The 24,575-nt window shown below is 37.4% G+C and overlaps 1 protein-coding gene across 10 annotated transcripts in view; it reads left to right on the top strand.

The window, feature by feature from the left end:
* The window catches only part of anks1aa (ankyrin repeat and sterile alpha motif domain containing 1Aa), a 355,860-nt gene extending 336,245 nt beyond the window's left edge, over positions 1–19,615 (top strand). For 5 of the 10 annotated variants that reach the window (XM_043716919.2, XM_087973655.1, XM_087973654.1 and 2 more), the window contains 3 exons: positions 2,171–2,347; positions 4,237–4,338; positions 10,049–19,615. In XM_043716919.2, the coding sequence (XP_043572854.2) occupies positions 2,171–2,347; positions 4,237–4,338; positions 10,049–10,162 (393 nt within the window). In that variant the 3' untranslated portion in view covers positions 10,163–19,615. The remainder of the gene's footprint in view (positions 1–2,170; positions 2,348–4,236; positions 4,339–10,048) is intronic. The other 5 variants (XM_043716918.2, XM_087973656.1, XM_043716915.2 and 2 more) reach the window with 3 other exon arrangements.
* Positions 19,616–24,575: the final 4,960 nt, after the last annotated feature.

The following is a 24,575-nucleotide window of genomic DNA, read 5'->3' as shown; positions in this document are numbered from 1 at the left end:
AGTCCAGGGCTTACTATGACAGTGAATAATTGCATTAAGCCCGTTTGTGTTCACCTTGACTTTTATACAGTGATGATGATAATTCACCATGTTATTTGATGAAAGGTCATCCACACCCTCATTGTGAGTATAACACAGTAGGAAGGATTGTACTCTGACTTAACATAAAAAGCATATAAAGTAGGAGCAGGAGTAGGACATTTGACCACTTGAGCTTGCTCTGCCATTCAATTTGGTTTGTTTAACCCTTGAACTTTATCTAACTTCTTCTTGAAAACATTTAATGTTTTGGCTATGCGCATTTTCTATGGCAGAGAATTCTACAGGCTCATCATTCTCCAAATGTAGAAATTTCTCCTCATCTCAGTCCTAAATGACCTATCTGATATCTTCAGACTGTGACTCCTGGTTCTGAACTTGGTCAACAGAGCATTCTTCCTGTGTTTAATCTGCCTAGTCCTATTAGAATTTTATAGGTTTCTATGCGATACCCTCTTCATTCTTCTAAACTCGAGTGAATGAAGTCCCCAACAATCCTGTCTCTCATTCATCAGTCCTGCTATCTATGCAGTCAGTCTGGTAAATTTTGGTGTATTCCCTCCATATCCAGAACATCCTTCCTTAGATAAGGCAACCAAAACTGCACAATATTTCAGTTGGAGTATCACGAGGGCCCTGTACAATTTGCAGCACGATATCCCCACTCCTGTACCCGATTCTTCTCATTATGAAGGCCAATATACCATTTGATATCTTCACTGCCTGCTGCACCTGTATATTTACTTTCTGTGACCGGTGACACCCAGGTCTCCCTCTTTCCCAATCCATCACCGTTCAGAAAATTATCTGCCTTCCTGATTTTGCTGCCAAAGTAGATAACCTCACATTTATACACCTTATTCTGGCATGCATTTACTCACTCACTCAACCTGTCCAAATCACACTGAAACATCTCTGCATTCACCTCCCAATTCACCCTCCACCCAACTGTGTCATCTGTAAACTGGGAGATATTACATTCCGTCATCTAAATCACTAATATACGTTGTAAATAGCTGCGGTCCAAGCACTGTTCCCTATGGTACCCCACTAGTCAGTTATCTATTCATAATCTTTGTACTTTGTCTGCTAACCAGTTTTCTATCCACATCAGTACACCAACCCTAATCACATGTAACTTACTTTACCATGCTAATCTCTGAGGATTATTGAGTACTCTGAGGATTATTAAGCCCTGAGGATTTATCTGCCTTTCATCTTAGTAATTTCCCCAGCACCATTTCCCAACTAATACTGATTTTCTTCGGTTTAACTCTTTCACTGGACCTTGTGTTCCCCAGTATTTTTTTTGGAATGTTATTTGTGTCCTCTTTTGTGAAGACAGATCCAAAACACGAAATAATTGGCCTGCTGTCTCACTGTTCTCCACTTTAACATCCCTGTTTCTGCCAGCAAGGAATCTACATTGTCTTCACTAATCTTTTTCTCCTCACAAGCTCTTGAAGCTTCTACAACCACTTTGTATGTTTCCGGCAAGCTTATTCTCACACTTCCTTTTCCCCTCTCAATCAATCCCTTTGTTCTCCTTTGCTGAAATATAAACTGCTCCCAACTGGGTGGTCTGTTTCATTTGGCCAGTTTGTCTGCCTCCTCTTTGGACCTAATGCTATCCTTAATTTACCTTATTAACCTTGGTGAGGTCACCTTCCCAGTTTTCTGTTTGTGTCAGAGTGGAATGAACAACTGTTGTATTTCCTCCAAGTGCTCTTTAACTGTTTGGTATCTTAAAAAATTCTGTCATATTGTGGTCACTCTTTCCCAAGTGGCACCACAAAGTCCTCTTGCCAATTGTTCCTTTCTCAATACACAACACCAGACTAGGATGGCCGTTCTCTAGTTGGTTCCTCACCATATTGATCTATTTCATCCTATACACATTCCTGGAATTTCTCTTATACAGTTGTGTTGCTGATTTGATTTGACCATGGGAATTAACGGTTTGGGCACCTCACTACAATAGAATTGTTTTTCAATTTGATTAGTAAGAGTTTGGTTTGTTGGCATAATAAAATTAATAAGAACAATGCAAGTTACTGTACTATATGGCATTGCAACTTGAAATAAAGGCTAAAGTAATAACTCACTCATTATTTTCTGTTCTCTTTCCCAGAATTTAACGTATGAAATCATCCTTACACTAGGACAGGCATTTGAAGTGGCATACCAGCTTGCATTGCAAGCCCAGAAACCTGGTCAGAAGTCATTTCTCACAGCTGAGCCAGAGACAGAGGAAATGAGGTCATCTAAACCAGTTCCTAAACCACGATCCAGCATGAGAAAATCTACTGTAAGTACCCATAAATCCTTGTGTGTTCAGGATGGAGTTCAGCCTTTTGTACATTGAATACATACATTGAATACAAATGACTGAACATTTTCGTTGTGAGAGCCATGACATTGAGGAAAACAAATTTATGGTTACACTTTTTAACCTTTTCAGCAGCATACCCTGAATGACTGAAACAGATAAAACAGTGTATTTTTCAAATTCATTCAAGAGATGTAAGCTTCACTGGCTTTGCCAGCTCTTTCTGCTAGTCTGTAGTTGCCCTGGAGAAGATGGTGATGTGCTGTCTTCTTGAACTGCTGTTGTTCATAGGGTGTAGCTATGTTTACAATGCTGTTTGGAAGATAATTCCATGATGTTGACCCAGCAACAGGAATGGCAATTTTTTTTTCCAAGTCAGGATTGTGAGCCGCTTAGGGGAGAATTTGCATGGGATCGTGCTCCGTGTATTTGCTGCCCTTGACCTTGCATTTGGTCGTGGTCATGGTTGCGGGTTTGGAAGTTCTGTCTGTGATGTCATTATGAATTTTTGTAGCGTGTCTTGTGAATAGTACACACTGCTCCTACTGAGTGTCAATGATGAAGTGGACATGGTACCAGTCAAACAAACTGATTGTCCTGGAAGGTGTCAAGCTTCTGGAGAGTTGTTGGAGGTGTACTTATCCAGGCAAATGGAGAATATTCCATCACAGTCTTGACTTGTAGATGGTGGATAGGCTTTGGGTAGTAAATTGAATTGCTCACTGCACAATTCCTACCCTCTGAACTGTTCTTTGTGCCACAGCTGCTGAGTTTCTCCAGCAGTTTCTATTTTTGTTTCCGATCTCCAGCATCCACAGTTCTTTATTTTATTCTGGTTAAATTCTGTCTTGTTTGAGATGGTGATTGAATGGAACTTGCATGCAACAACTATGGTTTCTGAGTAAGGCTAGCCAGATGACAAAGATGAAAATGTTGCAGTCTTGGGGGAGAGTGTGGTGGTACAGGATCACCACAGTCTGCCACACGTTAGAACTTTAAAATACACCATAAAATACCTGAACTATAAGATGACTTAACAAAGTTGGTGAAATTGAGAATTGCTGAAGAAGAATATTACATTAAAAATATTATTTCAAGTTTTAAATAGAGTTAGATTCTCACCAGTGACCTTGTAGTGTGATTTTCTTTAATATTAATAAAGAGCAATGTAATTTTCTCAACACACAAAATGTCAGCAAAATGTTTCTGTACAGTGGCAATTCTTCCTGGTTTGTTGGGATGAAAGTTGACACCACTCAGTAGTTATTGTTTTAAACCAGAAATAGAGGTAGAGTAGTTTAGAACCTCAGCGTTTGTTGTAAGGTGCCTTTGATAGAAGATAAAACGTCTGCTTGTAGACTGTGCCAAGTAACAGCTAGTCAAAGCTCCAGACTTGAAACAAGATATTTTACAAGAATCACGTCTCTCATCTTAATTTATAGAAATCTTTTCCACAGATATAATGAAATGGCTTCAGTTATTTTTTTAGAAAGTGAGCAGATTCTGAAAAACGTGAGCATGCTTAAAATATCGCTCATAACATTGAATGAATGATTTATTGTCATGTGTCTTACAACAAGAAGAACATTAAAATATAGCGAAAAGCTTTTCCAATTTTGCCATGATCTGGCGCCACTTCGAACAATTTGAGAGTAAGGTGGAAGAAAAAAACAAAGGTAAAGCTTAGAGAGAGTTCTGTGCTGTTATTTGTATAATGCATTATAGTGGGCAGTAGTTGATTAATGAATCAATAAGTTCAACAAATGTATTTTTCTGCTGATCTGAAAGTGGTGACCTGGCTGAATTTTACAGAATGCTGTAACTGGTTCACTAATGACTCTGCTGTCGTTTCTTACCAAATGAACTAGGTGCAGCCACCTAACAGCAGATGCTATTACTGTCACACGTGCACTACTCACAGGCCTTCGCATCCGCTTCTCCCGCTTCATTCGTTCAGCCAAGGAGTCCAGGTTTTTCTCTCTCTATATATTTGTATATCTATTGCTGTTTCTATCCAGTGTTCGTTCTTACATTCTCATTCATTCATGGCTGCCACCCACATTAAAGTATGCATCAAAAATTTTCATTACTGCGAGATACATTTCCATAGTCTGTACTCTCTAATGTACGTCTTAACAGTTCTGAAAATAAATATATTTATTACAAAATACTGTTTGTATCTGTGGTGTTCAATTTGGAGCATTTATGTTTGGAGACAAAGCAAACTAAAATAGAATATCAAGATTTGAATGTGTGCTTGAATCATTTCAAAATTTAACTGCAGTATTTCCCAAATGAAGGCATGGAAATTCTTTGTGATTAGAAGAATTAAATTATGTAGCCTTAGAAATTAGAGCACTGAAGGAGTTCAGCATGCTGGGGCTGGTTCTTCAACCACAGCTTCTTCCGACATCTCTTTTAATTCTTCCTTTTCAATTTAAGTAATCATTCCACGTGGCATTTCAGAGCCAAGGTTAATTTCCTCATTTTCAGTCTGCATTCCTACAGTGAAACTTTAGTTCAAATAGATCAGAATTCTAGTTGCCGGCAACACAAAAGAATAAGATGATTTTCATGAAAGGTTAGTTCACATGTAACTTAGCGATGCTGTTTATACATTTTAAAAGTAACTTTTAGGGGGTCTTGGAAGCAGGCATTGTGTTTAGAACTGTTTTAAATCTGAAATAAATTCTGTGAAATTTATTTATGAACATCTAATTGTTGAAACACGAGAATAGTGAAAAACATATAGACTCATGTGGTTTTATGAATTTTCATTTACATCTATGACCAATGGAAAAATAATTAAATATGTGCAACAATTCTTTTAAAACTATTTAACCGTACTTATCAAATGCTTCGAACTCCCTACTCAGTACTTGCATGCCTTTTTAGTGTCCAGCTCGACCCATGGTTTTGGGGCAATTAGTCCTTAGGACTGCAAACAAATCCTTGTCCCTGTGTTGATTTGAATATAACAGGTGAATCAGTGTGCTTCTGAATTTGATCGATCTTTGATTTTTCAGGGGATGTTCATTGGTTAGGTCACTGTTGGAATATTGCGTGCAATTCTGGTCTCCTTCCTATCAGAAAGATATTGTGAAACTTGAAATGGTTCAGAAAAGATTTACAAGGATGTTGCCAGGGTTGGAGGATTTGAGCTATGGGGAGAGGCTGAACAGGCTGGGGCTGTTTTCCCTGGAGCGTCAGAGGCTGAGGAGTGACCTTATAGGGGTTTACAAAATTGAGGGGCATGGATAGGATAAATAGACAAAGTACTTTCCCTGGGGTGAGGGAGTCCAGAACTAGAGGGCATAAGTTTAGGGTGAGAGGAGAAAGATATAAAAGAGACCTAAGGGGCAACTGTTTCACACACAGGGTGGTAAGTGTATGGAATGAGCTGCCAGAGGAAGTGGTGGAGGCTGGTACAGTTGCAACATTTAAGAGGCATTTGGATGGGTATATGAATAGGAAGGGTTTGGAGGGATATGGGCCGGGTGCTGGCAGGTGGGACTAGATTGGATTGGGATATCTGGTCGGCATGGACGGGTTGGACCGAAGGGTCAGTTTCCATGCTGTACATCTCTGTGACTCTATGATAGATCCTCTAAAGTAAAAGTAAGCTACTGTAACAAACATCTACAGAAGCGCTTTTACTACTTTGGTGCAGTTCTTTGCAAACACTGACTGGTCTTTGATTCGACTGAAACTAGAAATTAATCATTACCAGGACTTAATTCAATGTTCACAATCAAAGCGGTAGTAGAAAGTGTTGTTGTTCCTTGCACTCATTACCCACCAATAAGGGCATGGGTGTGACTAAATTGAGCTATGATATATCTAGCCACTTCCATACTGCAATAATATGGAATAACTGCTATTAACAGAGTTTGATTCCCCAGTATTTGACACAACAGATAAATAACTGTATAGGCATGTTAATATATCTCTATCCAACTGTCAAAACTTCCTAAATGGAACTTAAATAGCCAAACCACAAAAACCCTCTCTGATGTCACTGAGTTAATCTGGGAAGGGAGGGTTCAATGGGAAATGGATTTTGTGACTTGTCTTTATCAGAACCAAAGAAAAATGGCTGTTACATTAATTTCAAATTAGTTTTTGTTCCATACAAAAGAAAATCAAATGCTGCGATCTATCCCTCATATGCCAAGAGCATTTTTTGGCTTGTAAAGATTCAGTGGACCCAGGGGAGGGGGGATCTATTTGCATACCAATGACCCTCTGTAGCCAGCAACAGATATGAGTCTCACAAGCTTTAAATAAACATTGTAAAATTGATGGAGACAACTGTAGCTGAACCTTTTGTTTGAAGTTTGTCTCACAGTCCAAGGGCTTTTAATCTATTGGTCAATTCACAGGTGTTGAAGCGTAAGTGTACTTTAAATGGGTTATCCTTAAAAATCTGCGCTATCGATTGTGGAAAATGGCATTCTGTTCTCATACACTCTTTCTTTTTGCCAGCTGTAATTTCCTCTTCAAACCCCCTCAACTTACTGTATTTAATCTGGTTCTCATTTGAAGAATTCATCTGACATGCATTATTAAACGCTCAGTTTTTTGGTTCATCAAAATTTCCCCCTCACTCCTTACCCAAGAGGCTCAAAATTTGGCTCCATTACATTTTGCCTTATTTATAAATATCTAACCTGTGCCTCAAACATTTTTTTCTTAAAGATCATTTATTGTTTGACTATTCTTTTCCTATAAGTCTCTGGTTCTATTTTACCGTGTCTATTTTATCTATCTCATCATATTAAAATTAATCTTCTAATTTGGAAATTATATGCTGTCTCATTCCTTGGTCTTTTCCATAACATTTTTTATCTTTGCATGGAATTATTCTTACATGGGCATCACTGACAAGGCTGGTATTTGTTGTCCATCTCTATTTGCCACTGAACTGATTGAGTCCCTTGGACATATCAGACAGCAGTTCAGAGTCAAACACATTTCTGTGGAAATGGAATCTCATGTAGGTCAGACCAGGTAAGGATGATAGATTTTCTTCCCTAAAGGATATTACTGAACCAGGTGGGTTTTACAATAAAGGGCAATGATTATATGGTCACCATTAGACTAGCTTTTTTAATGCCAGATGTTATTGAATTCAGACTTAACCATCTGCCTTGCTAGGATTTGAACTGATGTCTGAAGATATTAGCTCAGAGTTCTTGATTTGCCAGTCCTGTGATACTACCACTCTGCCACTGCCTGTCCATAATCTAAAGCTTAAATCTTATGCACTTCAATCAAATCACTCCTCATCCTTCTAAACGTAAGTGGAAGCCAGCCCAAAGTCACACAACCCATTAAGAGAAAAATATTCTCCTCTTCTCTAAAGGGTGACTCCTAATTTTAAAAGTATACCCTGGTTCTGGATTAACCCATGAAGAAAACACCCTTTCCATAACTACATGGTCAAGATAATTCCGATTCTTGTGCACTTCAATCAAATTACCCCTCATTCTTCTAAACGTAGGTGGAAGCCAGCCCAACTTGTCCAAACTATCCTCATAAGACAACCTATTCACTCCAGATATCAACCTAGTCACCTTATTTAAGAGAATATAAATACATTGAAAGCAGTTCAGAGAAGGTTTAATAGATGAGCACCTGGAATAAAGAGGTTATTGCTGAAGTCTGTGACTTGCTTGAAACGTACAAGATCCTGAGCATCTTGAGAGATTAGAATCAAGAACTAGGGAATCACTCTTTAAAAATCAGGAATCATCCAATTAAAACATAAATAAGGCAAAAACAAAGTCCTCAGAATCGTGAACCTTTTCCTATAAAGTTGATGTAAATAAAATTCTTGAATATTTTTATCATAGAATTGGATACGTTCTTGGTGAAAGAATAGAACTAGTAGAGTTGATTGGGGTAACCAGTGGATGTAGTTTATTTGGATTTCAGAAGGTTTTCAACATAGTCACACAGAGTGATTACTGTATAAAATTAAAGCACGTGGAATTGGGGGCAATGATTGAGATGGATAAAAAATTGTTTAGCAGACAGAAAACAGTGTAGGAATAAATGAGTAATTTTCTGAATGGCAGACAGTGAATAGTGGGATACCACAGGGATCAGTAGTAGAACCCCAGCTATTCACAATGTATATTCATAATTTAGTTAAGGGAGCTATCGACAATATCTCAAAATTTGCAGGTGACGCAAAGCTGGGTAGAAGGGTGAGCTGTGAGGAGGATGCAGTGATGTTGCAATCTGATTTGGATAGGATAAGTGAGTGGGCAAATGCATGGCAGATGCAGTACAACACAGTGGATAAATGAATTATTATCCACTTAAATGGCAAAAACAGGAGGGCAGATTATTATTTGGCTATAAATTGAGGGGAATGTTCAATGACACCTTGGTATCCTCATGCACCCATTGCTAAACGTAGGCATGCAGGAGGCAGTAAAGAAGGCAAATTATTGTATATTATTCTTCATAGATAGAAAATCGGAATAGAGGAACAAGAATATGTTATTGCAGTTGTACAGAGCATTGGTGAGGCCACACCTAGAATATTGTGCCATTTGGGTCTCCTTACGAGAGGAAGGATGTTCTTGGTACAGAGGGCATGCAGTGAAGGTTTACCAACTACATTCCTGGGATTGCAGGACTGGTGTATGAGGAGAAGGTGAGTTTATTAGGATTGTCTTCACTGGAATTTAGAAGAAATGGGGAAATCTTTCGGGCTCAGACAGCTTAGATGTAGGAAGGATATTCCCGAAGGTTGGAGAGTTCAAACCAGGGCTATAGTTTAAGGTTAAGGGGTAAACATTTTAGGACTGAGATGAAGAGAAATTTCTTCACGTAGAAAGCATTGAGCCTGTGGAATTTATTACCACAGAAAGTGATTGAGGCCAAAGCTTGTATTTTTAAGGAGGAGACAGGTATAACTCTTGAGGCTGAAGGTTCCAAGTGATAATGGGGGGAAGGTGGCAGTAGGGTTATTGAGCTCGATGATCAGCCATGATCTTATTGAATGATGGAGCAAGATCAAGGAGCCGAGTGGTCTAATCCTGTTCCTTGTTTGTAAATACCACCTGCTCTGTTCGGACAACAGTTCCAAAGGGGAACCAGAACAAGTACGCTGCACTAAAGTATTGTGGTGTTTGTAGTTCCTTCTCAGAACCATATTCTACAATATATTTTTCAGTATTGTAGTTCATTTTGATCAAGGAAAACTATATCTACAGAACTCAGTTCTCATTTTTGGGGAGAAGTCCCATATGGAGTTGTAATCATTGCATTCCAACAGATAAGCAAGTCTGTAGCAATTGCCTCAAGTGTTGCACACAATAGTCTTGAAACACTTTAGTCTTCAACTATGTGTTTCTAAGCTTTTCATGTATATCTACTCCATATAGTAATGTACTGAAGGGACGTTGTTCATTATATATATTTTATTCGCATTCAGTGCTGCTTTCCTATTGGTCATCTGTGAAAGTCTCAACTGGCAAATGGGACAACACCTACAGAAAGTCAGTCCCCAAATCTGTAGTTTGAAGAAGCCCTCATTTAAAACCGTATACGTTGTTAGCATGTCTCATTAGATTTGGATTGCTTGTTATTTGCACATCACAGAAACATTCTGCATTCCAGTATATTTTCATTTTCTCACACTTTTGTCTTGTCTTACTTTTCTAGATTGACTCTATTGAGCAAGATGCTCAATCACATGGCAGTGTGGCATGGATAGCAGACTCTAAGCAGGATTCCAAGAGGACAATCAGTACAAAGTATGAAACCACCATATTCTGACCACCTTCTGCTCCGACTTCTACTCCGTGCCTTTGCACTATGAATCTGTTCCACCTCTCCGCTTCCTAATGCGGTACTCAAAAGCTGCTTTCACTCTCTTACCCAGAAGGAAACTTGTACTTGTGTTTCCTGTGCCGTACTGTATTATTCAACAATAGCTGCCTTCAGACATCCTGGGGATCTTCAGCTACTTAAAAAAAGAAGCTCTGAAATTTACTTGGAAATCTTATTTCATGCCTGAACTTTGAAATAGTCTAACTTCCCAACACTGTGAGCTATTGCACTGTTAATTAATCCACCCAAATGCTACTAAAAGGCATATGTAAATGTTGCATGCATTATTACTTGGACTTGTTGCATCTCCTTCCAGAACCACAGATCTCAGTAGATACTAATGATTGGATGTTTCTACTGATGGATCTATTGTGCTTTTTTAACACATTGCATTTTCTTTTTACTTTGTTTCTTAAACACTGATTTAAGCAATTTCTTAACTCGTGCCTCATCTGAGCTATCTTGCTGTTTGGTTAATTCCAAACTAATTAAAGAAGGATGGAGTTATGGTTTAGCCAAATTGGCTTAAATTAATATAAAGGAAATTTCATTTGTGTTGTAATTTTTTAAGAGTTTCTACCACACAAAAAGAATCAAGATTTCTCTAGTTTGTTTTATTGACCAAGAAAGGCCAAATGACTGCAACCAGATTGGCCACACAATTTTTAAAATTAATTTTTACTTCAGAATGCAGCACGTCTAAAAGAATTGATGTTTTTAGGAAGGTTACTTTGACACGTATGTTTAGACATGTGCCATTTAGCATTTTTAAGTAATTGAATTAGAGAGTTTCTCTACTTTTTCAGTCCAGAATGATCAAATATATTGCCATTTCAGAGATTACATTGAGATTAACTATTTAACTCTAGTCTGTTTGTAACAGTTGCATTTTTGACGTCTACTGAATACTCTTTTTAATTCAGAGTTATTTTATTCAAATTATGGATTTTTTTGGGCTAAGTTTCTACCTTATTATTTATGTGCTAAATTTAGGTTGTTGAATCATTCAGATTTTATGAAATACAAAAAAACTTTGAAACATCTGTACCATTAGGATCATCTGCATTGGTTATTTTAGTAGAGCTTCTGTTCACTATTTACGTACATTGTGGACCTATGCAATTGCATGCTATCCATCAGTGTGTGGAATTATTGATTTTTCTTTACCATACTTTGTTTACCTTTTCTCAGAATTATTGCACGTGATATTTTATAACGTCAAACTTTTCAATTGTATTCTTGCCTTTCCACTTTTTATTGTGCTTAGAGGGCTTTACTTATCAAATGAACTGTGTTCTTTCATGGTCTGTAAATGAGGCTCTTAACAGCAATATTTCTTGCCTGCAGAGATTCCAAAACCTTCAAACTAATAACAAATCAGTCAAGATCTATGCAGGAAATAGATAACAACATTTTTGTGCTGAAGGAATGTCTGCATCTAAAATATTAATTTATGTTCTCAATAGTGATTATGACGATTTTAGTGCTTCCAGCAATTCCAGTTTTTGCTCGATTTGCACCATCTTCACTGTCTTATTTTTCTTTATCTAATGAAATGTTAGGTAAATCGAAAGATAAAATGATATTGCATTTCAGGATTTGAGAAATGCTGACCATTGTAACAGCATTTTGAAAATATTCTTTGCACCAGCTATGAATTTCTAATGGCGAGTTGATTTTTAAGAGATTCAGTAACTTTTAGCAGGCTGTTATGATAACAGCTTAATAACAGTTGCAGTTTGCAATAAGCTTAATGTAATTATCTTATTACAATAGTACCTTTCTATAAATATAGTGTCCACAAGCTTTTGCATAAATATTAAGAGTGTACAGGAAAATCACCTACTGGATGCTATTAGATATGGCTATGCATTCAAGTTATCTTAATGATGGATGGCTATTGAATGGAAAAATTTCCAATGTGATCTGTTTTGTACCCAGAAATAACATATTTGGTAATGTTGCATTTACAAAATATGTTGGAATCATTTGCAGCAGAGGCAAAGCAAAGAAGCCTCTTGAACGATTTCTAACCTGCCTTTAGCACTAAGAGCAACCTAGTCAGGTGCCAGCAACACCCTTTTTAACTTGTGGTTCACTGCCTCTCATTGATCTCTGCAGCTGTCAAGAATGCTGGCTGCTCCATTTTTCCCTATCCTTTCTTTCATAACATTATGACTCCTTTGCAGGTGACTTAAATGATTTCTGTTCCTATGTCCAAAATGTGCGGTGAATGGGTTTGCCTCAGACTCTCTTACGATCAGTAACACAGCAATATAAATGTACAACCTTTTTGATAACATTATTCTGCTGTCATGGTTAATTCAAAGTCTACAGCTGTCCTTTCTGACTGGTGACCTAATAATATCTGCATAACCAAAGTCATCTCACCATCAGCAAAATATTAGCAATTCATATTGGATTTTGCCAGCTATAGCTTTCATACTGAACCCAGCTATCTGTTCAGGCTGAATCTGGTATCCAAACTGGGGTTGGCCAGCATGATCTGTTGCATCATCATCCTCTGATTTGTTAATTTGATAATTATTGTCTTCACTGACATATTTCCATACATCCAAATCCCATCCTTAAAAAAGTAAATAAATCCATAACTGTAAGGTCCCTAGCCTTTCTAGCAAAATATTCCATGAATCTATCATGTCAGGATGCTTACAATCCAGATTAATTTCTCGGTCCTCTTTCTACTTTGAATTTAATTTAGTCTTGTTGCATCCTTTGAGTGATTTTCTCCAGCCATATTTTAAAACCACTGGTTTATTTTCCTTGATTCTAGATTATGGCTAATTCCAGTCTGTTATCAGAAAATAATTTTTCATTCACCTTGATTCTGATCTCTAGATTTCCAAATCTCCCTGCATCAGAAGCTACTTAGTTCCGTCACTGTACATTTGGTTCTGACTTCAACCAATCTGTGCTCATTGCTCACCTGTCTGCTTTGTAAAATACTTTTGAGATGTTCTTTTGTTTGAGTGGAGATATAAATGTTATACCTGTAGATATTTTGCTACATCAATGTTTTGGCATCTACGATTCATTCAAACTTCTATTGGATCCCTGAAAATTGAATATTGAATTCTGACTGGATTATGGTGTGTCAGAAATTTAACCTTGAATTACCTCAGCAAGGGCATCAAATACAATTTGTTTAATAATCGAACAGTGCTTTTCTATTGAAGGATATCTCCAAGTATTGTACAGATCAGGATTTATCAAATGTTTGAATTCAATAATATCCATACTAAATAACCAATTTGTATATTATAATGTTACCAGAAAATTAATTAGTTGGAGTTAGGTTTACAAAGATAGTTGTAAAAACTGAAAAAAACTGTGGATGATGTAAAGCAGCAACAGAAATAGAAATTGCTGGAAATTTTCAGCAGGTCTAGCAGTATCTATGGAGAAAAATAAGAGTTCTGAGAAAGGGTCACTTGACCTGAAATGTCAGTTCTGATTTCTGACCACAGGTGATGCCAGACCTGTTGAGCTTTTCCAGCAATTTCTGTTTTTGTTTCTGAAGGTAATTGTATTCAGTTACTTATCCATGTAAAAACAGAAGAGGAACTGAGTGGTCCACTGCCGCTCCAAACTTGTATTTTCAAGAGTAATCACATGCATCACCTTATAATCAATCCCTCCATGATTTGATTAGGTTGTTTTAAGCTTAAACTGATTTGTTACATCACTGTGACTTAACATCTAATGTTGGAGTAGAACAGGTAGTAATAGGCACAAGAGAAACTTAAGCTATAGGATTTAGTACATGACTAGTAAAGATCATTCAGAATAGGTAGACTGAAGTTCTTGTTGGACTTGAGCAAGTAGTGAGTAGATTTCTGTAATTAAAAGTCATCAGATACATAGTTGGAAAGGAAAGATGAAGAGTGCAAAATCTACTGAAAAGCTAATTTCAAATTCATACTAGTTACCAGATGCACAATGTTGAACTATTATTTGTTTTTTATTTTCCTTAAGGAATGAGAGGCTAGTTCCAGCATCCTGTGTGAAAATGGATTTGGTATCAAATAGTCTTGCCTAATGAGATATTTTATATATACAGATCCAGTAGCAGGAATAGTGAATGAGGCTAATAGCTAATTTAAATTCATCAAAGAGAATTCAAGGTTTAAAAAAATTACCTTCAAAAATAATTACATTAAAACATTGTAAGAACATTTATAACTGTCCTTACTACTGTATATTCATTAAGTTTGCAACTGCCTGAAGTAATGGGGAGACTTTATAAAAACATTGCTACATTTTCAGGTAATTTTTTGCTTTAAAATAATTGGTTATACTATGCGAACTAAAGATGTATACGAGTGTACAAGTACATCTTTAGTTCCTCTGAAATGTTTTTTAAAAGTTTTTCATTTCGGATTAAAAGAAAGATACCATTCCTGTACATAAAGGTAAAACTGTGGGGAAGTATATTTATTTATTATAAATCATATTGGAAAATAATAGATACTTTATGAAAAAATTCCAAAGACCTGGAGATGCTAGGAATAGAAATAAAAACAGAAATTTCTGGAAAAGCCCAGCAGGTCTGGCAGCATCTGCAGAGAGAAAGGACATCTGAAAAAGAATCACTCGACCCAAAACGCTAACTTCCTGCCTTTTCTCCACTTTCTCTGTGGAGAGAAAGCAGGAAGTTAGTGAGTGACTCTTCTTCAGACGTCCTTTCTCTTTGCAGATACTGGCAGACCTGCTGAGTTTTTCCAGCAACTTCTGCTCTTGCAAGCAGATAACATGTGTAAAGCTATTCTGCTAACGTAATAGTTTATGAAAAATATTCCAAAGACTTACAGAAACTAGAAACTAAAAACAAAAACAGAAATTTCTGGAAAAGCCCAGCAGGTCTGGCAGCATCTGCAGAGAGAAAGGACATCTGAAGAAGAGTCACTCGACCCGAAACGCTAACTTCCTGCTTTTTCTCCACAGATGCTGCCAGATCTCTTTTTTTTAAATTCTCACTTAAATTGCTTTGTGGGCTGTCATGGAGCTGATGCAACTTGGTATCCCTGGAATTGTCATCTGGTCAGAAATGTGAAGTGAAGACTTTTCCACTTGCTGCCCTTTCTTTGGCTCATCTCCTTCTCTCCGTACAGAGTGTAGCAGTTGTGTGAGCAGGTGCAAATACATGACCATTGCACGTGTCCATTCTTCAAATACATTTACCATAGCTGAAAGGTTAATATTTAATAAACCCACAGTTTGTTTTTCAGTTTGATTTTCTTTGTATTAGTGTGTTACTGAAAATAGAATGAACTGAACTTGTGATCTTTATTACTTTGTTAAAAAAAGTATCCAAAAACTAAAATTTAGTTTTTCACTGATGAAGCATGACTAAATACTAACTTATGACCAATAATAGGCAGTAATTAGATGTAAGGTAACATTTGACTCCAACCAGAAGTGAAATTAGAAAGATGATGAGAGATAATTGTCCTTTGCCCTTTGAGATGAGATTTCTTCGTGATACAGTGTCACCAATTCTTGGGTTGCAATGTCACTTAGAGGGAGTTTAAATTGGCAGCCATGTTTAAATTTGAAGGGAAGCTACCTACCTACTTTGAGAATACACTTGAGAATAAGCATTTGGAATTGTGTGTTTGTATAAGTATGTATATTACATAGCTATAGAGTCCATATCTCTCTCACTTTTGTAACTTAAGTTCATATTTTGAGTTAATTTGTCATGTTATTTTTCTTAAATTATCTACAAACATTTCTTGCAAAGCTTGCGCACATATGCTTGACTATAATGTCATTCTAATAACGATATATGTTTTGTTAGTATATTTCTATATATAGTTTTTACTGATTCATGCACAGCTGGAAGCATTTGTTTAGTAAGGGAAGCTGAAGCTAAATTTCATTGAACTAAAGCTGGCATCCAAAACATAATTGAACTCTTGCTCAAATATATTTAGTAACAGCCTCTGTGTGATGCTGTAAAGCAGCAATACCTGGACTCTGAAATAACACAGTTTATTTACTTCTGACTTATTCAAGAAACCTGTTCTTGTCTATACCTATTGGCAACAAAAATCTTATTTGAATCCTATTTGCAGCTGCACGTCATCATGTAGACCATGGATGTGTTCTGTTTAAATGTATATTTTAACATACAACTAACTTATAATTATTAATAGTTGAAGACTGTATTGTAAATTTTTAACTGTATAGGAATGTGCTGCATTTTAATCATGGTATATTTGAAATTTGGAACTGTTTAATTTCTCCTGTTTCATGAAAATGTTAATTGTCTGTGTGTTCCACTTTTATTTTCCCCTCTTCGTTTAGTTGAGTCCCCCTCTTTGTGTAGTTATCCCATTTTTGCAGTTGAGGTAGTGGAATAATCTGCCTAGTTGTTACATGAATTAGATTTATTTCTGCTCATGTTTCTTGGCTTCCATTTATTCTTCTAATTCCTCTTTATAATTGATATTACACGTTGGCTTAAAACCTTTTCATATATACTCTGAGTTGTTTAAAAATGCAGCAAAAGCATTCAAGCCTAAAAAGGGTCGTTTTCTCACCTTGCTTCTATGGAAACCAGTGTATTGTATTGATTATCTTAAATCTTCAACAACTTTTTTTTGTGTACATTTTAAGTTTAACATCATCTCCATTTTATCTCTTTATTTTGACTCTATGTAGCTGAAACTCTGGGGTGAATGTATGTTTACTGGAAATGTGACAATGGGTGCCCCAGATCAACATGAGGGAGTGTTAAAACCATCCGAAAAACAGCATCCCATACCGGTGGGAACATGGAACTGAAGTTCGCTTGTGTAGCAGTGGTTTCCACTTTCCTTGTAGAAGCACAACATCATAAAAGCATTTCTGGGACTTCTTCCTCAACAAGTGCTTAGATATGATCAAGAAATGTAGTTACTTAATCAAAGAAGAATCATTACAAACTTCACTAATTTACCCTTTGTGAGGATGATGAAGTGGAGCAATCATCTTTAATCTGGCCGATAGCACTTCATCTTATGCAGCAGGAACCAATGATGTGCACTGTCCCCAAAGCTTTAGTACATAAACTGTGACAAAAAGCATGTTTATGTTGGAACGTATTTTCATTAAATCATAGGTTTTTCACCTGTGCATTTTTCCTTCAACCCTTCAGCAAAACAATAGTAATTATGATCATTGGATTATTGGATTCCACAATGGCTGCTGTAGTATGGTTTTAGTGTAAGTTTGTCTAAGCTGCAGTGTTAACCTCCTTTGGAAATGTGGTTATCAATCATTTTAATCTGCTAACATCTCAACTATTTTTTCTGTGTTCAAATTACTGTAATGTGCCAGCATTTTTGCTACTTTTTTCGCATGGAAGAAGCTGTGGGATCAGAATCTTAAGTGTCTGGAAGCACAGTGCTTTTTGCTTCAAGTAGCATTGTATTTTAAACTATGAACCTACATTCGAGTGAAGCCAAATGACACCAGAAGATACTTAGTTAAGCTATGAATGACTGGAAAGGATTTAAAGCAGTGCTTCTGTTCCACAGTAGGATGGTGTCCTTATCAGCCTATGCAAGATCAATTTACAAATGTGAAGAAAACATGTTTTCATGTGAGTTTTGGAGTTAAAGTTCAAGTAGTTTTAAGATGTTCTGTTGAACATAAGATTCTGAACGGTACTTTGGGGTTAAGATTATGAATATGAAAATGTCAGAATACTGTTTTGTTTTCACAGGATAGCAGTAACAGGAAGAACAAGGCATTTTAATAAAGTAAATGAGGGGAATTAAACAATGCCGTTTTTCTGTTGGAATTGTGGAATGGCACAAAAGGGATGAAATTCTATCTATTTATAATTTCATTGTGAGATTTAAAATATTATAAAACTGACTCACCCCCATATTTGTGGCCATTGTGTACAAATGTAAATTTAAGCATTCATGGAATTTTCATTCCGCTTCCCTGAGCCACTCCTTTGACTTGAGTATTTGAGTTGAACTAAAATGAATTCCAAATGGTTAAAACCAATCTCTGCTTTAATACTTGTGTCAACTTTTTAAAACTCCTTAGTTGCCACTATGCAACCTTCTACAGCCAAAAGAACAAAATCATATGGTGGACAGCATGTTTTGTGACCGTGATCCCTATAGTTCTATGATTTCCTGATACAAAATTGATTTTGGAAAAGCACAGCCAGTCAGACAGCATCTGAGGAACAGGAGAATCAACATTTCGAGCATAAGCCCTTCATCAGGATTTCTGATGAAGGGCTTATGCTCGAAATGTCGATTCTCCTCTCAGATGCTCCCTGACCAGCTTTGTTATTCAGCAGCACACTCTTCAACTCTGATCTCCAGCCTCTGCAGTCCTCACTTTCTCTAGCAAAATTGATTTTGTAAAGGAGGCAGTTAGCAACCAGCTGCCTCAGTGGTGAAATGTTCCATCATGCAGTATGCAAGATATATCCCTATCAAGCCCCCACAACTTTTGCATCCAAGCAAGTAAATGAGCTTGAATAAGTGGCAGCTCTGCGCTGTAATCAGCACACAATGTTCATGTAATTTACTACTAGGATATGTCAACTTATTTTGGGATACTTTGAGAAATTTGATTGCTGCCATTTTATGTAACAGCAAAATTGTTGGACAGTTATATTTCATTCAGCAAACAAATTTAATTGCTAATTCACACTTAGCAAGATATCATGCCATAAGATGGCATTTGATACAAAAGAGTGGCTCAGTGAAGTGGTTTTTCTGAGTATTCAAAAGATGTACAAATAAATAAGCAGCAGTATTTTTAATCTAACTTGGCTGCTTAAATAACTTGAGGGATTTAAAGATTGACAAACTGCTAAACTATTTTGTAGGGTTTTTTTAAAGTTCTTCATGACAGCTTGATTCTGTTTTGACTAATAATCTCATTAAAAGTGCACTAATGGGCAGGGGGTTTAGCTGCTTCACCTAATTTACAATCTGAGTATTATTTTACTGTTGTAAAATTAAATTTAAAAAGAAGATATTTTACTCTGGGTTGGGGCTGTGAATGCTGTGTAGACACTAAGCAGGGCTTATTGGTGTATATCTTGTTCCAAATTTTCGACATTTCTGATGGTTAGCAGTGGATCTAATATGTACTGATGGGTGTTTATTACTTTACCAGTTCTGTATTGAAGTACTTGAAAGACATATTTCTCTGTGTATAAAGTTGTAGAGTCATGATCAAGTGTTGAAACTGGACATATCATGGTACCAAACACTAGGATTGTTGTGCAAAAACTAGACTGACCTCATAACAATACAAGTTTGTAAATATACTTGGGCTTCCAGTCTGTTTTTGTTACTTCTTTTTACCATTATTTGTACAATTGGAAATCAGTGAATAAACAAACCTGAGAAAATGTTTGAATAAGTGTTTAATTTAGATCAAAATTAATAGATTTTTCTTTCCAGCACTGTAGTCATTTGTAATGAAGTTTAGAATTACTTTGTCCCATTTCAGAAGCCACAATTTCAAGATTAAGTCAGGTTGGTTTGCATTTTTCCATATAAGAAAGAACTAAATATCTCAATGATTAGTAACCCCAATTTTCAGACCAGAATGCAACAAACGCAGATTTGGTCATCACTGTTACCAAAAATGTTGAAAGTTTAGCAAAGGTGAAGTTGTGTTCTAGTGTATCAGTCTGAAATAATTTATGGATGCAAGGATCAAAACTATTTGAAGTCTATTAGTAGCCTTTTTCAGCATTAGTTTTGGAAAAACTGTGAAAATAATCTAACTCTATTACATAATCCCAAACACATATTGAAAAATCAAGTGTTGCAGAGTGCAATACTTTTACAATGACTTACATTTGTAGTGCACTAAAGAATTGATAGTGGATCTCCTCATGTGAAAAGAGAGATAGTGGTGCTATGTCAATTACCCATTTGAATCTTTTAAGCCAATGAGCATGGGACAGCTTCCCAAAGTGTCAGGTTGGCCATTGTCCCCTTGCAAGCCTCCATCTGAGGATTGTCATTCTCTCTAAGAACAAAACTTCTATTTCCCTAAGCACCAGATTGATAATCGAGTGCACATGGTGCTATGTAGTTTGTTCACTCACTCATTGGAAAATCGTGACTTATATGATCCAGGTGATCCTTATACCTTTTGTTTCTACTTACCATAAACCTGGAAAGCTAGTTCCTGTAGCAACCATTATATTAGATCTCCTGCTGCGCAGGAAGTACTAGAAAAATTCAGTTTTAAGGAGACTCCAATTTCCTACAGTACCTCATTGAGAAGGAAATATCCTATTGACTTCTTGCAACTAATTCTTAAATAACATAATTTGTTTATAACGTACAAATTTGGCTCCTTTTTTCTTGATTTTAGATCACATAGCGTATTAGAGCTATTTGAAATGTTTAAATCAAATTTTGGGTGACTGCTAAACAGCCAACATTCTCAACCAAGAGGCTTGACTGACTATATACTAGGTCACATCAGTTGTGTTCTGCTAGCTTTTGAATTTCTTTTTTATTTCTTTATTCTGCTGGACCACTTTAACCAGACATTTTCCAAAGTGCTGGTCCTATCTAGGTTTGATAAAATGTTTAGCAATAATGAGGAATTTGGATAACCAAACTGAGCATTGTTCAGCATGGAGATACGTATTCTGTCTTCTATGATGTTTTGTCTTGATGTAGGTAGCAAAAAAATACTTCCCATCACAGATGTCTCAGTAGGTTAGATAAATTTCCAAATGGAGGAACTTTCTCCCCCATGTTTCATTATCTTAGCATTAGTTATGATGCAACACCTCTCCATCTAAGTGAGTCTGGATCCGGGTTGAAGCTACAGGCCCCGTAGCTCCATTTCAAGGATCATATCAGCACAATTAACCCCCTCTTTCTGAGCAAAATATAATTTAACTGGAGCTCATCCATATTTTATATTGTATAATCATTTGTGACCATGGGTGATGACTAATCCATTTGCAGGTCCCTTCTCCAATTTTGGGCACTTTCTGAAATGACTTTATTTCCCCAATTATCTCCCATTCTTTGTGCTTTCCTTTCTCCTGATATCTAGTTATTGGATTTCACCCCCTGTTACTGGTTCTATATTGAAACTATCCTATGATCCTCTGTGGACTTTGACTCGTCTCTGGTTACAGTATGGACATATTCAGCAAGAGATGATGCGTTGACCGAGAAGATTCTCCAGTTGTCCCTTCACCTGAACCTATCTTGTGGGTATTTCTTTCTCTCTCCCTCAAACCACATCCCACCCCGAGCCTTTAATTCTCAACTAAATTTAAAAAAATTTAATCTTTACCTCCACACACAGGTACCACTGTTTGCAAGTCATTTTCTCTAAAGATTAGTATCTTTGTGGGATGTTATCTTGCTCTTCAGGTCATAATGACAATTTATCAAGTACGTGTATATGTCTGAAACCTATTCTTTGCATTTTCTCTGTGCATTTCCTTCATGTTTATTACCTCAAATGTAACAAATCAGTTTTGTGTGCTTACCAGTCTCATCATGTAATGCTTCATGTTCTTGCTTTTTCAAATGGCCTTATTGAAAGGAGGCACTTTCTTTCTTTCCTTGGTTCCAACGTGTCAAGTTTTGGCCAAATCCAAATCCACTTACAATCCAGCATAAAAAAAGGTTCATGAGCAAGGTGTGCATATCTCCAAGAGAAAGATGTCAATTAATTCGTTTCATCTATGCTTTCATTTGGTCCATTCCATTTAGTGAGTGTAGTGATTGTAACAAGGTCAGCCAGGTGGCCCTCAGAATGTGTTCCCTGATTGGGGCTGTTAACCTGATCCAATCAGGGAGCCCTGCCTGATGTTCGATCTGAGAACTGGCTCTGAGGGAGCTGGATCAGTGTCAAGGACTCTCCGCATGTAAGCAAAGGGTGACTTGATGATGGGATACTGGAATTGTTTCAGTGGCAATGAGAGAAAAGTACACTCCTGAAGAAATTTGCTCAGAACAGTCATCTTTGAGTTAGGGTAAGCATTTCTGTCAGCACGCCTTTATTTAGGAAACTGGACTCATTCGCTCCTGCCATCGAAGACTGGGCCCAGTGTGTGGAAAGAAAATATTTTTTCTGGGCTAATGACATTGATGAAAAGCAACAAGTAATTTTCTTGACCGCTGTGGACCCGCAAGTTTTTAGTATTTAGGAGCCTAACTTTCTCTGAAGCACTAGGTACTAAAACCTTTTAAGATTTGACAGATTTAGTTAAGGAATATTCTGACCCTATCGGTTTTACTTGGCAGTTTGAGAACCAGGGGAATCATTATCGGGATTTTTGACTAGATTAAGACGACTGACAGAGGCATCTGACTTTTGTTTAATAGTTAATGAGACGGTTTGGTATGTGGGATTAATGATGTAACGTTGCAAAAGGACATACTAGCTGAAGCCCAACTGGACTTCAAACAGGCACTGCAACTGGCTTTATCATTGGAAAATGCAGCAAGTATATGAGTTGCAGGGTATTCCAATGGAAGTGCACACCTTCACTAGTCCAACTGAGGTGGGGAACACTAGTGGGGTGAAGACAATTACATAGCTTCACTCAGGGTATATCCTAAACAGAGGGACTATAGGTTAGCCCATAGCAAAACCCCAAAACAAAACTAATCCATGGTCAAAGGGTTACAATTTTTTTCAGGATCTGGGCTGGCAAGCCATTGTAGTTGCTGCCAGTGAGCTGATGTAAGACAGCAAAAGAGTCCCACTAGACCTAAGTGGAGAAAGAGAACTTTTCGGCCACTATCCAGGAGACTGCACACCCTTGAAACTCCACTTGCAAGTGGTTTGGAACAGTTCAATTTCTTGGCAACATCCAAATCAGAACCAATCAAAATGGGCATCTGGTTAAATGGTCACCTGGTTCTAATGGAGGTTGACATTGGTGCAGTAGTTTAGTTTAAGTGACTGCAGAACCAGGCTTTAACAAAATTCACTCTGGACTCCAACCATTATGTTTGACCTTGACCTTGACTGAACTGGGGAACTTCTGCAGATTAAGGGCACAACTCCAGTTCCAGTCTCTCATGGAAAGCAGCTGGTTCAGTTCCCACTGATGGTAGTAAAAGATTCAGGTCCAAGCTTGATGGGGCGGAATTGGTTGAGAAAGTTTCACCTAGATTCACTCAACATTTCTCAATTAGAAAATGGCTGCCCGAGTGAAATCTTAGTTAAATACCCAGACGTTTTTCAGGAAGGTCTAGGAGCTATCCAAGGAACCAAGGCCACCCTGCATGTTGAGCAGGAAGCAATTCCACACGACTGCAAGGGCCTGCCTAGTGCCATTCCTGATGAAGGGCTTACGCCCTGCTGTGCTTTTCCAGCACCAAGCTCTTGACTCTGATCTCCAGCATCTGCAGTCCTCACTTTCTCCTAGTGCCAGTTGACATACAGGCAAACGTAGGGGCAGAAATCAGAATGCTGGAAAGCAAAGAAAGCATCAAACCAGTCCAGTTTGCAGAATGGGCAGCACTGGTCGTACTGATTGTGAAGCACAATGGGTCGGTTTGCTTTGTAGGGATTTTAAACAAACAGTACACTGCTTTTTGTAGCTGGATAAATACCTAATCCCTTGCACAGAGGATTTTTATGCAAAGCTGACAGGGGATGTTCTTTGTAAAGCTGGATATGAGCCATGCATATTGCAAATGCGGACAGATTAGGATTCACAGAAGTATGCTACAATTAATACCATGAGGGTTTGTACTACTATACGAGATTGCCATCTGGGATATCATCAGCCTATGTAATTTTCAGTGGATCACAGAGAACATTTTACAAGGACTACCTCATGGCACCATTTGTCTAAATGACATACTAATAACAGAAGAGTACAGCAGTTCAGGCAGCATCCAAGGAGCTTCGAAATCGACGTTTTGGGCAAAAGCCCTTCCCAAAACATCGATTTCGAAGCTCCTTGGATGCTGCCTGAACTGCTGTGCTTTTCCAGCACCACTAATCCAGAATCTGGTTTCCAGCATCTGCAGTCATTGTTTTTACCCCATACTAATAACAGAAGACCAATAAGGAGCAGTTGGAGAACTTGAGCATAGTCCTTAGACGTTTCTCCCAGGCAGGTATACATCTTAGGAAAAATGTGTGTTCCAGGCCCCCCAAGTAATCTACTTGAACTACAGAGTCAACAAGACCAGATTACACGTGTTGGAGCATAAAGTGAGAGCAATCAAAGGGGTCCTGACTCCTACGTCTGTACTGGAGCTTGAGTCTTTTCTTGGGCTGGTGAATTATGACAAGGTTCATACATAACCTGGCCTTCATCCTGGCAGCTTTGCATCAACCCTTTTTAAAACAAAGGTCAGCC

This window comes from Chiloscyllium plagiosum, unplaced genomic scaffold (genome assembly GCF_037043375.1).
Source record: "Chiloscyllium plagiosum isolate Xiang-an unplaced genomic scaffold, Cpla_swu_hap1 HiC_scaffold_26, whole genome shotgun sequence".
In the NCBI taxonomy this organism is placed as follows: Eukaryota; Metazoa; Chordata; class Chondrichthyes; order Orectolobiformes; family Hemiscylliidae; genus Chiloscyllium; species Chiloscyllium plagiosum.
The sequence above is the reverse complement of the archived record's forward strand: the minus strand, read 5'-3'. Positions and strand labels throughout refer to the sequence as shown.